The following is a 12,759-nucleotide window of genomic DNA, read 5'->3' as shown; positions in this document are numbered from 1 at the left end:
GGCCTGGAGCAGCGAACCGCAGCCAGGGCGAGCCGCGATCGGCCAACCTGCAGACGCGGCAGGTAAACAAACCGGCCCGGCAGTGCCGGCTCCAGGGTTTTGGCCGCCCCAAGCAGCCAAAACAAAAAAAACAAAACAAAAGAAAAAAGCTGCAATCGTGATCTGCGGCGGCAATTCGGCGGGAGGTCCTTCACTCCCAGGCGGAGTGACGGACCCTCCGCTGAATTGCCGCCGAATACCTGGAACTGCCGCCCCTGTCCGGAACGGCCGCCCCAAGCACCTGCTTGAGAAGCTGGTGCTTGGAGCCGGCCCTGCGGCCCGGCCCGCCAGGGTGCTTACCCTGGCAAGCCACGTGCCAAAGGTTGCCGATCCCTGAACTAGGTCCTTATGTTGTGTTAGAATTATATAGAAATGCAACTTGATATAATACAGTTATAAAGTGATGGCATTATGTAAAGTTTACATACAGACTCCCAAAAGGACATCACAAGTGCCACAAATTCTTAGTAAACCAGATGCGTCTGCTCTTTTAGATATGCTTGTCAAACCTCTCCAGCCATTTTGTGGCTAGGCTGTAGAAGGGTGGGTTTGGTTGCAAAGGGATGTTAGAACACTATATGCCTGTTTCTGCTACCATAAAAATCAATGGGAGTTTTGCTGTTGACTTAGACAAGAGCAGATTTGGGACTCTAAAGGTATGTCTGCACAGCAATTAAACACCCGTGGCTGGCCCATGTCAGCTGACTTGGGCTTGTGGAACTTGGGCTAATGGGTTGTAAAACTGCATTGTAGACTAAGTCAGCTGACACAGGCTAGCTGCGGGTATTTAATTGTTGTGTGGACATACCCTAAATGCCTTCCTGCCGTATTTGCTGTGCTCACCTGTGCCTTTGCACTTGAAAGGCAATCTTAAAGCTCTGAGATGGCCATGAGGATTTGCTCCTCGTAAGGTATGGGTCAAAAATTGTGGTAACAATTTCACTTCTCAAGAGAATCCTACCAAATCCTGCAATTCTGCCTCAGGGGGTCTCTGCAATTTTAAAGTAATGGTACTTTAGATCAACATATTATAGCAGTACTTATATCCCTTTTGAAGAACTTGCTGTTTTTGCCAAATAAGAAGAGGGAGAACTTCCGGGTCATTTATCCCTACATTGGCTTTGATCCTCACTACCTGACAGACTACCTCTCCTCACACATCTCTGGCACAGCTGAATTCAGTTAGGCACTTTTTATATTAGCGGCAGTGATCACTTGGGTTTAATGAAAGGGCCTTGAGTCATTTTGCTTTCCTTGATGCTCAGAGATCTGAACCTTAACCTTTAGAGCACAGTGCAAGACTTATCTCTTCAAACATGTGCTTGAGAGGGTAGTTTGTGTTTTATGCTTTGTTGTGTCTTCCCAAGATCTGCATACTCACTTTACCATGACCATCCATAACTGCTCATTCATTCCTGGCCATTATACAGTCTCCCTGGCTCGCCTTAAGCAACCTTCAATACCCAGATGTGAAAATTTCATTCGAAAAAGCTGCTGGAATAACTACTCTTTCTCCCCAAAACATAATGCCATTCTGTATGCACAACGCGTCTCTTATCTGAAAGAATGGTGTTACCTCTTTAGGTACTTGGTCTGTTGTCGCTGGCCATCCTTGTAAGATCATGAGTTTCAATGTCTCTAGCATTCTGTCTTGCTCCGTACCTCTCAGTATCTTTCTCAGTCTATCTTCCGAGATAGATAAATACTGTACCATATTTACTGTCACCACCTCTGCCTCTACGGACCCCTCCTTGCTGGGTTCTGGCAGGTATGCACAGCTCAAGGTGTCCACCAACACCAAATTTCTGCCAGGGCAATACTTGTATGTGGTAGCTCTGCAGTTGCATCATCATCCATTGTAAGCTTTTTGGTGCACTGAGGCTTGGTGTACACTATCAACTAATGTTAGTAGAACTATATCGCTCACAAAATCCACACCCCTGAGTGACATAGTTCTACTAACATACTGCCACAACCCCTAGTGTAGACAGTGCTATGTTGATGGGAGAGCTCTTCTGTCAACATAGCTACCACCTGTCAGGAAGATGAAGTACCTACAGTGATAGGAGAAGCTCTCCCATTGGTGTACGTAGTGTCTTCACTATGTGCTACAGTGGTGCAGCTGCTCCACTGCATTACTCTAAGTGTAGACAAGCCCTCAGTAATGTCTTTCTCCAAATGCTTTTGAGAGGATTATGGTCAGATTGTATGTCCACGTATGTGTACTGGTGAAATTTTTCCATTCCAAAGAGAATTGCTAACTCTTTTTCAATTTGAGCACAGCCCTTCTCTGTCATGTACAATGCTTTGCTTTTTAATGCACCAGATTCCCACCCCCCTTGCAGCCTGGTAACCCCTAGACTTGACTTGGATGCATCACATTGCAGCAGCAGGTGTTCCTCTGCATTGTAATATTTCAAAATGGGAGTCTTCCCAATCATCTTTTACTTTCTGGAATGCTTGCTCACGTTGGTCCGTACACTCCCACAAGGTGTCTCAACTTGTCAGCTGCCTCAGGATCTCCAAGCTCTCAGAGAGATGGTTGCAAAACTTTGCTAAATAATTGACCATTCCCAGAAATCTTTGTACTCCTTTAACATCGCTGGGTCTTGGAATTTCTCTCATTGCCCTCACTGTCTTTGGGTCTATTTTTAGGCCTTTGGGGGTCAACAAATGTCCAATATATGACACCTCGGTTACTCTCAACCTGAGTTTGTCTAAGTTCAATTTAATATTTTTTTCTCTTCATCTCTGTAAAAACTGTAGTAATTTGTAGTCATGATCTCATTGTGCTTATTCTGGATTGTCACCCTCTCCTACTAGCAGCACATTGTCTGCTATTGCTGGATTCCCGTCATGCTTGGGTCAATCTGCTCTGGAATGATTCCCATTGGCATCCTTGGCATACCATACCACTGGTATTGCCCAAATGGAGTTGCGCAGGTTGTCAAGTAAGCTTGGATTCTACATCATGTACTGTAAAATGTCTCACTTTAGACAGATTTGGTAGTACCTCCTCAATTGTACGCAGAGGGAAATGGTGCTATTTCAAAACTTGTTTAAAGGCTTTGAGTCTATGCATATTCTCAGAGCTGATCTACACTACTGCTTAAGTTGATATAACTTACATAGCTCAGGAGTATGAAAAAGACACTCCCATGAGTGACACAAGTTACATAGACTTAAGTGCTGTCCACATCAGCGCTATGTTGGCGGGAGACTCTTTTGCCAGCATAGCTTCCACCTCTCACAGACATAGAATAATTATGCTGGTAGTAGAGCGCTCTCCTGGCAGCACAGTGTGTCTTCACCAGATGTGCTACAGCAGCGCAGCTGCATCGGTGCAGCTCTGCCAATGTAGCACATAGTGTAGACTTGCCCTCAGTTTCCAGATGGCTTTCTTACCACCACAAGACTGCTTATCCAGTTTGTACTCTTCTCTACAGGCTGTATAATTCCATGATTCTATAGGCTCTGCAGTTCCTCTTTCAGCAACTGTAGTAATGCAATGGGTACTTTTATTTTTTATTCTATTTATTTTATTTTGGCAATTTAACTGGCTTCACACTAGTGTCAGCGGTGCTTAATTTGTAATGAAAGAGGTGCCGGGGCTCAAGCAATTAGGTAATGGGGCTCAAACAATTTTTTTACTTTCATAACTGATGTGGCAAGCCCAGAGGTGCCAGGGCTATGAACAGCCAAGCCAAGAGATTCCAGGGCTCAGTCCTGGCAAGCCCTTGCACAAATTAGCCCTGGCACAAATTAAGCATTGGGTGTCAGTCTCTATTTGGGTGTCAGTCTCCATCTAGCCCTCTGTCTCTCTGAAACACATCTCTATATTCCATCTGTGTCATCTCCAGGTCCCAGGTAATACCATCCAAGGTATCTTCAGTCACCCTGCTATCCACTTTCATTATGTTCTGGAACTTTTATTAGGTTCATGGCTTGGACAGTCTTGATGCCCAGAAGTGATACTGCTGTCTCATCATCCATGACCACAAAGTCCAGTCAGTATTTCATTTTGTTCCTTGGATTTCTTAATTTAATTTTACATTTCCCCATGGGCTTTAATGTGGTATGGTTTTACACTGTTAACAGCTGATTGGTCCCCTCCAACCATATGTCTGGTTTTACCAGACCAATCTGGATAATTTTAAAACTTGTGCCACTATCTAATTGAAATTGTACCACTTCCTTCCCAAGTAACATGACTGCATGTAACTTTTTCTGCATAGGCTGTGGGTATAATAGGCCAGGGGAAGCTAACCTCCCCTAAGCCAAGCCCGGGCCCCACCCAAGCTCCACCGTCTCCCCCAACCAGTGCCCAGCCCAGTGCTGGCGGCTGGCGCTAAGGCTGACCCAGCTTAGGGGCGGCAGGCAGCCCGGCACTGGGGCCGGCTGGTGGCCCGGGTGGTTTGACCAAGGCTCCTCTGGCTGCGGGGGGTGAGCACTCAGGGCTCCAGTGGATGGGGGTGGGAGTCAAGTGCTCAGGGCTCCAGCGGACATAGGGTAAAGGCGGGGCCTTGTTTCTGGTACTTACTAGTGTCTTTCTGCACTGTTTACAGCTCTTCAGCCACCCACAAAATGTTCTCATAGTCACTGTTGCTTTCTTCAGTTACTGTCTGTACCTTGGATTTGATTTTCTTTTTTCTGGACAAACACTTGGCTGCAAAATGATTAAATTTCTCACAGATATGGCATTTTTTTCTCATAAGCCGGACACTTTTCTTTCTGTATTATACGTTTTCTCCCACAGTATTTGCATGTGTCTGTACTGCTGTCACCTACTGATGTTATATCTGGTTTTGATTTCTTTTTATGTATTGCATGGGCAGTTTCTGCTGACTGCCTTCCAAAATTCTAATCCACTTTCTGGATAGCTCGGCATCCCTATGTACCTCCAAGCTTTTCCCCAAAGTTAAGTCAACTACCCTCAGCAACCACTCTTGTACTTGTGAGTCTCATATCCCACACATTATCTGGTCTTTTATCAATGAGTCTTTAATATTTCCAAAATTGCAGCTGGCTGCTAGCACTTTTAAATCAATGCTATAGCCTCCGCAGCTGCTTGATCCCAAGAAAAGAAATTACATCTTTCCACAGTTTCATTTTTACTAGAGTTACAGTGAGTATCAAAACAGCTCATTACTAAGGTGTGTTGAAGTTGGGGAATTTCCATGCACAGAGTCTGAATTCTCTCTCTCCCCCTTTCTACAATCTGGTAACAAAACAGTTTTATTTTCACAGCATCCTCTTTAGCTGCCATAGCAATATCTATATAGAGATTAAATTCCTCTTTCTAGCTCTTCCATGCAGGAGCTAAATGCTTAGCTTGCAAGTTTAATGTCCCTCGAGGTTTCAGCTCCTCCATTTTCTGTTATCAGCCTTGTCTTGTAAAACAAACTGTGTACTCACAGAAGTATTCTGCTCTACACAGTGCAGCTCTCTGTCACGTTGAAATGAGTGGCTCATGACTGAGTGCTAACCTCAGGGCAGACTATTAAAAAGCAGGTCAGAAACCCCAACTTGTGGTATATTCTATCACTAGATTTCACCAACCCAGTAACAAACATGAACTCCTACAGCACTACAACAGACAGACCCCCTGGGGTATTCTAGTCTATCTTGCCACCCAGGCAAGCTGGACCATGTTATAGATGGTCACTTTACACCTAAAAAATCAAATCAATATTCAGGTTACTCCCAGTCCTAAAGGACCAGTCACTTACGCCAGGTCAGCTGTACTCAGATCTCAAACCAAAGACACACCTGTAGCCAATACTGTATTAAACTAACTAAAGATTTATTAACTAAGAAAAGAACTCAGAGAGTAATGTATAAGGTTAAAACAGGAAACATACACAAATGCGTTAGTCTTCAATTTTAAAAGGTAGTATAAGCTTCTATAATAAGCAGCTCTATATGTTCTTTAGGGCTGACCCATGCCAACCAGCCTGGGGATCTCTTGCTTATGCTTAGGAATCTTTGCCCCTCAACAGTCCAGACAGCATAACGAGACCCAGATTCTCCTTATCATGGATTTTTATCCTCCTTTCAACCCAGAATCCAAGCTGATGGGGTAAATTCATGTGCAGGACTCCCCTTCCTGGAGGGAGTGAGAAATGCAATCAACAAAGTCTCTGTCCTATGATGCTGCACAATGTTTCATTTGCCTTCTTGTATACAGGTCAAGCACTTTACCTTAATTAATGCTTCTTTTCCTGTTTAATGAGTTGCACAATTACAGATGTTTAAAATACAAACACTCAATATAACTTTATACCATGGGATACAGATATTATAAGTAGGATTAATATATGCAGCATCCTACAGGCATTCCATAAAATCTAAACACATTCTTATATTAATATCTAGTGTAACTATACTAACCCACAGGTAAGCCAGACTGGTTTCCAGATATGTATTTGTAAGTGTTCAGTGAAGCCCTGGGCCTTGGTATGAGCTAGCATCTGGTCTGCCAGCATCACACTCTCAATGGTGTCTCCTGCTGTCTAGGACTTTATTACGACTGCCACCATGTTTTACACTTTATTGTGTCTGGATCATCTGCCATATAAGATCTCATTCTGACACAGGGTTAATTAACAAACTCCAGCTTTATTAAAAAGAAGAACAGGAGTACTTGTGGCACCTTAGAGACTAACAAATTTATTAGAGCATAAGCTTTCGTGGACTACAGCCCACTTCTTTGGATGCCACTTTATTGTGGCTTATGGCCTCTTAGACAGATCCTCAATAGATGTCACTTCCAAACAGTTTCCCCAGGAAACAGCACACTGCCTGAAAGTGTCTGCTAGCACTTTCATATTGTTACAGTTTGGGTGAGAGTGGGACATGTTTGGGCATGTCCCTTTGCCTCTTGTAAAAGGGCAATTTCAGATGTTAATTAAATGGTATAATATACCCACAGACATGTAGACAAAGCACATCTTATTAGACATCTAATAAACACATTTTGACATCTCTGGGTTTCTTAGCATTTCAGGTAGTTTTATCTTTGTCAAGTGGAATGAAGCCTTTCCTTCTTTTATTAAGTAGTTTAAACTAACTAAAACAGTAGAAGCTTACTCCCATATTGAGATTGTCATTGAGGAGTTTCCTTCCAGAGCAAGTTTTCAAACCAGACAATCTCTGACAGTAACACAGAGCAAGGTGTAAAAAATCTCACATATACAGATATAGGATAATCTGCCTTCCCTTGCCCCACATGAGGTCTAATCCTAATCTCTAGAGGTTGGTTTAAAATCTGAAGCATTAGGCTTAATGTGCCTTCAAAAATTTGTATTGCAAATCAAGAATTTTTAATCCTTAGTCTGAGCCCCTGAAGACTATACAAGTTTTACAACAGATATTTATCAGCAACTCAAACTATCTTTTAACATTTCGACACATCAAGCAAATGGAACAAAGAAACAAAATATTGCATACTGTTCACTATATTTAGACCCAAATAAATAGCTCTGGACAATCGTGAAAAAAATAAGCTGAATACTGAGGAACTTTAACATTTAAAAATGTACAAAGGATTGGGGTGGGATCAAGGACAATTATTAAAAGGTCACCAAAAATTCTTTCTAAATCACACAAACATCTAATTTACTGAGCAACAACAGATTTGTATGGTGGTCACTAACACGGTAACGGAAGAAGAGCAGAAGTCACCTTTATAGCTCTTATCTGTTAAAGTACATTTCCTCACGTGAAAAGGGAGAGGAACTGAAAATCAAACAGGTGCAGGAAGAAAATGCTGAACTATTAGTTCTCACCCTAGTTACTTTCCATTACAAGTGGTCTATGCAGGCAGATGATTACTGAAAATTACTCCAAAATATGTTACAAATGCATTGAGATTTCCTGAAACTTTAAGCACAGATGGAGCTTTCTAGCTGGCTGCCAGTGATGTCACAGCCATATAAGAAATCCCAAATACACCCCTACCTCGATATAACGCTGTCCTCAGGAGCCAAAAAATCTTACTGCGTTATATTGAACTTGCTTTGATCCACCGGAGTGCGCAGCCCCGCCCCCCCGGAGCACTGCTTTACCGCGTTATATCCGAATTTGTGTTATATCTGGTCGTGTTATATCGAGGTAGCGGTGTAAGTGCAAGTACTAAATGCAGAAATTTGTAGTAAATGCAATTCCTAGGAAAAATCGAACATTTTATTTAAAGATGGGATAAGCTAGTTAAGAAGAATTCCTGTGCTGTTGGCTAGATGTATTACAGAAGAGGATCATTTTGTTTTAAAAGCATCAGGCACTGGGCACTACAGGAAGCAGGACGCCAGACTAGTTCTATGGTCTGATGTCAGTGAACATATTGTGCTCAGAAAGCTTTACTGATCCTGAAAACTTTGTACAATCCCACCAATAAGGCACCTTTGCATCATTTTTTTCCACTTTCAGATGGAATAAAACACTGGCTTGTACCTTTCAAGTAAGAAACTAATACAGTGGTTGGAAGATTCAAGAAGTAGGGAAAAGAGGGTAATTGGAACATTGTAGTATTAAAAAGGCAATATCTCATCTTGTGCTAACCAATTGAAAACAGCTGTATCCCACAGAACAGCCGCAAAGTGCCAACCTTTCAATAGTATACAGCAATTGTTTCTACTGTATTTATAATTGTTTGTGAGGTAAGAACTTATAAGTATGTCAGTCTAGCAGGGGTTTTTGGAACTGGCTCCAGGAAGTAATACTGAAAACCCAGAATAATTCAAACCAGAGTATTTTTCAATCCCTAGATGTAACAATTCTTCTGTTGCTACAGTTGGTGCTAAATTCTCACACTATCATGTTTTGTCCTAAATAGTTGTACACTCAGAAACATTTTTAAATTTGTTCATACTGAAACTGTCACCTCTGAGTAATCAAAATTCTAGGAGCACTTTGATATGTGACACTAACCAGAAATGAAATTACTTTCAGCAAATCCTAGTTTCAAGTAAACAATTCTGTCAATCTGAAGTTAGATATTTAAAGTCAAGATTTTTTTTCTAGGTCGATCCATACAATGGAATTAGTACGTGTGTTCCTTCTTGAAAATAATGTTTATTCTGACAAATAGAAAAAATATTTGAGTGATCTGATTATGACACAAAGTTCTGGAGTTCCAGCAAAGTTATAAACCAAGCCAACATGTGAATGAACATCTCAAAAACATTCAGGTGTGATATGTTTATAATTAAGAACAAAAACTAAGTAAACTATTGGAGATTGTATTTTTTCCGAACTGTAAGGGTGAAATTCACTTCCATGCAAAGAGCTAGGATATTTATACTACAGGTAGACTGGATGCTCAGGAGCACCATTCTCTGTGCACTGCAGGGTCTCCATGCATGCAGCTGAAGAAAGAGGGAACCAGGGTTCCACAGCAACAGGGGGGGTGGGAAGCTAGAAGAGGGGCTGCTGCTACTCTAGATCATAGGCTACTGTAGTGGCCATAAAGGGGCTGGGTTGGCCTGTCCATAGTGAATTCTGTCCCCTAACCTGTCTAACCCCGTACTCAAAAGGGGAGGTGAATTGCACCCTAGTATTTTATGTACGTAAACCATACACTTACTGTCTAAACTCAGCAGGGAGAAAAATTTCTTGCACTGAACCGAACCCAAGGCAGTAGCTGCACAGTTCATCCAGAGGCCTTCGTAAATCCAGTTTGCAGTAATAACTGCTGTTGCAGTGCTGGAAATTTTCCATTTGTTGGACACAGTTGTAACAAGTAAAATGATGAGCCCCGCCAAAGCCAGAAGCAATGCAGAGATTTGTAAAGATGATGATCCCATTTCTTGCTTTTCAAAGTAGCCCCCCAAAATTCAGATATCAGAAACCTATTAAAATAGTTTAAATACATGCAATAGATCAGATTATATTTACATTAGTCACATTGCCTATGCTTCATGTAAACTGCAAGCTAACAGTGAAAAGATCAGCAAAATTATTTTACAGTATACCTGATAGTTAAAGTTTAATCATTTCTTTAGAAATCAAGTAAAAGTATTCTAACTATACCATGACGTTTGTTCCATATTGTTAGGTTTCTACATCTTTATATGTTTACCATAAAAAACAGATACTCTAATACTTGGAGTTTGCAATGTGTCTCTTGCTACAACAATTCTATTTCACTAGTTTACAAACTCAGTTTGTTTTTTAAGCTAAAGCAATCAAATACAAGAATAAAAATAATTTAACTGAATCAATTTATACTTTATCACATTACACTACATAGATTCAAATTTCAAACAAAATAATGTCGACACTTACGTTTACAGATATGTTTTCTGCTTATTTCAGTTGCCTTTCTGCTAGACAGTAATGTCAGCACTTTGTGAGGCTCAGTTTGGTCAAACACAAAGTTTGCACTGTATTAGGACCTTTCCCCCTGTACTAAAAATCAAGGCCTCACTGCCAGATCATTGACTGGTGGATAAGAGTTCATAGTATTACACTACAGGCTGGCTTCAGTAATATAAACAAATTAAATTAAACAAATTAAAATCAATCATAATGCTAGAGAAGCTAATTGCAAGAGGTTTTCAAACTATTCTGGGGATCACTTGAGGGTGGCCTGATAAGAGCTGATTGCTCACATGGTGTCAGCTTCCCTTTGTTTCTTGCTGTTAAATTGCATTAAAAGACAGAAAAATATGTTTAATATGCCTTAATAGGGCTATAGATTAATCACAGTTAACTCACACGACTAACTTGAAAAAAATTCATTGCAATTTTAAAAATTAATCGCGATTAATCACAGTTTTAATCATACAGTTAAACATTAGAATACCAATTGAAATGTATTAAATATTTTGGATATTTTTCTACATTTTCAAATATATTGATTTCAATTAAAACACAGAATACAAAGTGTACAATGCTCACTTTATATTATTATTTTTATTATGAATATTTGCACTGTAAAAATTATAAACAAAAGAAATAGTATTTTTAATTCACCTCATACAAAGTACTTTAGTGCAATCTCTTTATCATGAAAGCGCAACTAGGGCTGACGAGGGGGAGGAGGGAGCCAGTACAAATAACCGGGGCCCGACGGGCTGGAAGGGGGCCCGGGCCCCCCCCGCCCCCCCGTCGCCCCTGTGTAGCCGGTCCGCCCTTGCTGGGGGGCCTGAAAAATTTCCGAGCCCTGCTTCCCCCCCCCCTCGTCGGCCCTGTTTAGCCGGTCCGCCCTTGCTGGGGGGCCCAAAAATTTTTTTTCACCGGGGCCCAAACCTGCTCTAGGCGGCCCTGAATGCACCTTACAAATGTAGATTGCTTTTTGTTATATAACTACAATCAAAAACAAAACAATGTAAAACTTTAGAAACTACAAGTCCACTCAGTCCTACTTCTCATTCAGCCAATCACTAAGACAAACAAGTTTGTTTACATTTATGGGATATAATGCTGCCTGCTTCTTATTTACAATGTCATCTGAAAGTGAGAATAGGCGTTTGCATGGCACTTTTGTAGCCAGCATTGCAAGTATTTATGTGCCAGATATGCTAAACATTCGAATGCTCCTTCGTGCTTCAACCAGCATTTCAGAAGACACACTTTCATGCTGATGATGCTCATTAAAAAAATAAGGCATTAATTAAATTTGTGACTGAACTCCTAGTGGGAGAACTGTATGTTTCCTGCTCTCTTTTACCTGCATTCTGACCTATATTTCATGTTATAGCAGTTTCCGATGATGACCCAGCATGTTGTTCGTTTCAAGAACACTTTCACTGCAGATTTGACAAAACGCAAAGAAAGTACCAATGTGAGATTTCTAAAGATAGCTACATCACTCAACCCAAGGTTTAAGAATCTGAAGTGCCTTCCAAAATCTGAAAGGGACCAGGTGTGGAGCATGCTTTCAGAAGTCTTAAAAGAGCAACACTCTGATGCGGAAACTACAGAACCCAAACCACCAAAAAAGAAAATCAACCTTTTGCTGGTGGCATCTGACTCAAATGATGAAAATGAACATGCGTCGGTCTGCACTGCTTTGGACTGTTATCGAGCAGAACCCGTCATCAGCATGGACGCATGTCCTCTGGAATGGTGGTTGAAGCATGAAGGGACATATGAACCTTTAGTGCATCTGGCATGTAAATATCTTGCGACACCAGTTACAACAGTGCCATGCGAACGTCTGTTCTCACTTTCAGGTGACACTGTAAACAAGAAGCAGGCTGCATTATCTCCTGCAAATGTAAACAAACTTGTTTGTCTGAGTGATTGGCTGAACAAAAAGTAGGACTGAGTGGACTTGTAGGCTCTAAAGTTTTACACTGTTTTATTTTTGAATGCCTTTTTGTACATAATTCTACATTTGTAAGTCCAACTTTCATGATAAAGAGATTGCACTACAGTACTCATATTAGGTGAACTGAAAAATACTATTTTTTGTTTTTTACAGTGCAAATATTTGTAATAAAAATAAATATAAAGTGAGCACTGTACACACTGTATTCTGTGTTGTAACTGAAATCAATATATTTAAAAATGTAGAAAACATCCAAAAATATTTAAATAAATGGTATTCTATTATTGTTTAATAGCATGATTAATCACATGCTTAACAGGGGGTGGGTTTGACAGCCCTACTCCCCAATAATAATTTTCCAAGGAAGAATTTGTTATGTTACTGTGCAGCAAGCCAGTGCACTATAGATTCACACTGTCTTATATAGATAAAAAATTCAGGTTCTG

General features: G+C 40.9%; 1 protein-coding gene across 1 annotated transcript in view; it reads right to left on the bottom strand.

The window, feature by feature from the left end:
• Positions 1–10,477, bottom strand: part of LOC117883022 (claudin-15-like) — a 28,187-nt gene extending 17,710 nt beyond the window's left edge. The window contains exons 1-2 of the mRNA XM_034781943.1: positions 10,324–10,477; positions 9,623–9,887 (exon numbers count right to left, since the gene is read on the bottom strand). Coding sequence (XP_034637834.1) covers positions 9,623–9,842 — 220 coding nt within the window. The 5' untranslated portion in view covers positions 9,843–9,887; positions 10,324–10,477. The remainder of the gene's footprint in view (positions 1–9,622; positions 9,888–10,323) is intronic.
• Positions 10,478–12,759: the final 2,282 nt, after the last annotated feature.

The sequence above is a fragment of the Trachemys scripta genome, chromosome 9 (genome assembly GCF_013100865.1).
Source record: "Trachemys scripta elegans isolate TJP31775 chromosome 9, CAS_Tse_1.0, whole genome shotgun sequence".
Classification (NCBI taxonomy): Eukaryota; Metazoa; Chordata; order Testudines; family Emydidae; genus Trachemys; species Trachemys scripta.
This window is presented reverse-complemented; position numbering and strand designations above follow the sequence as displayed.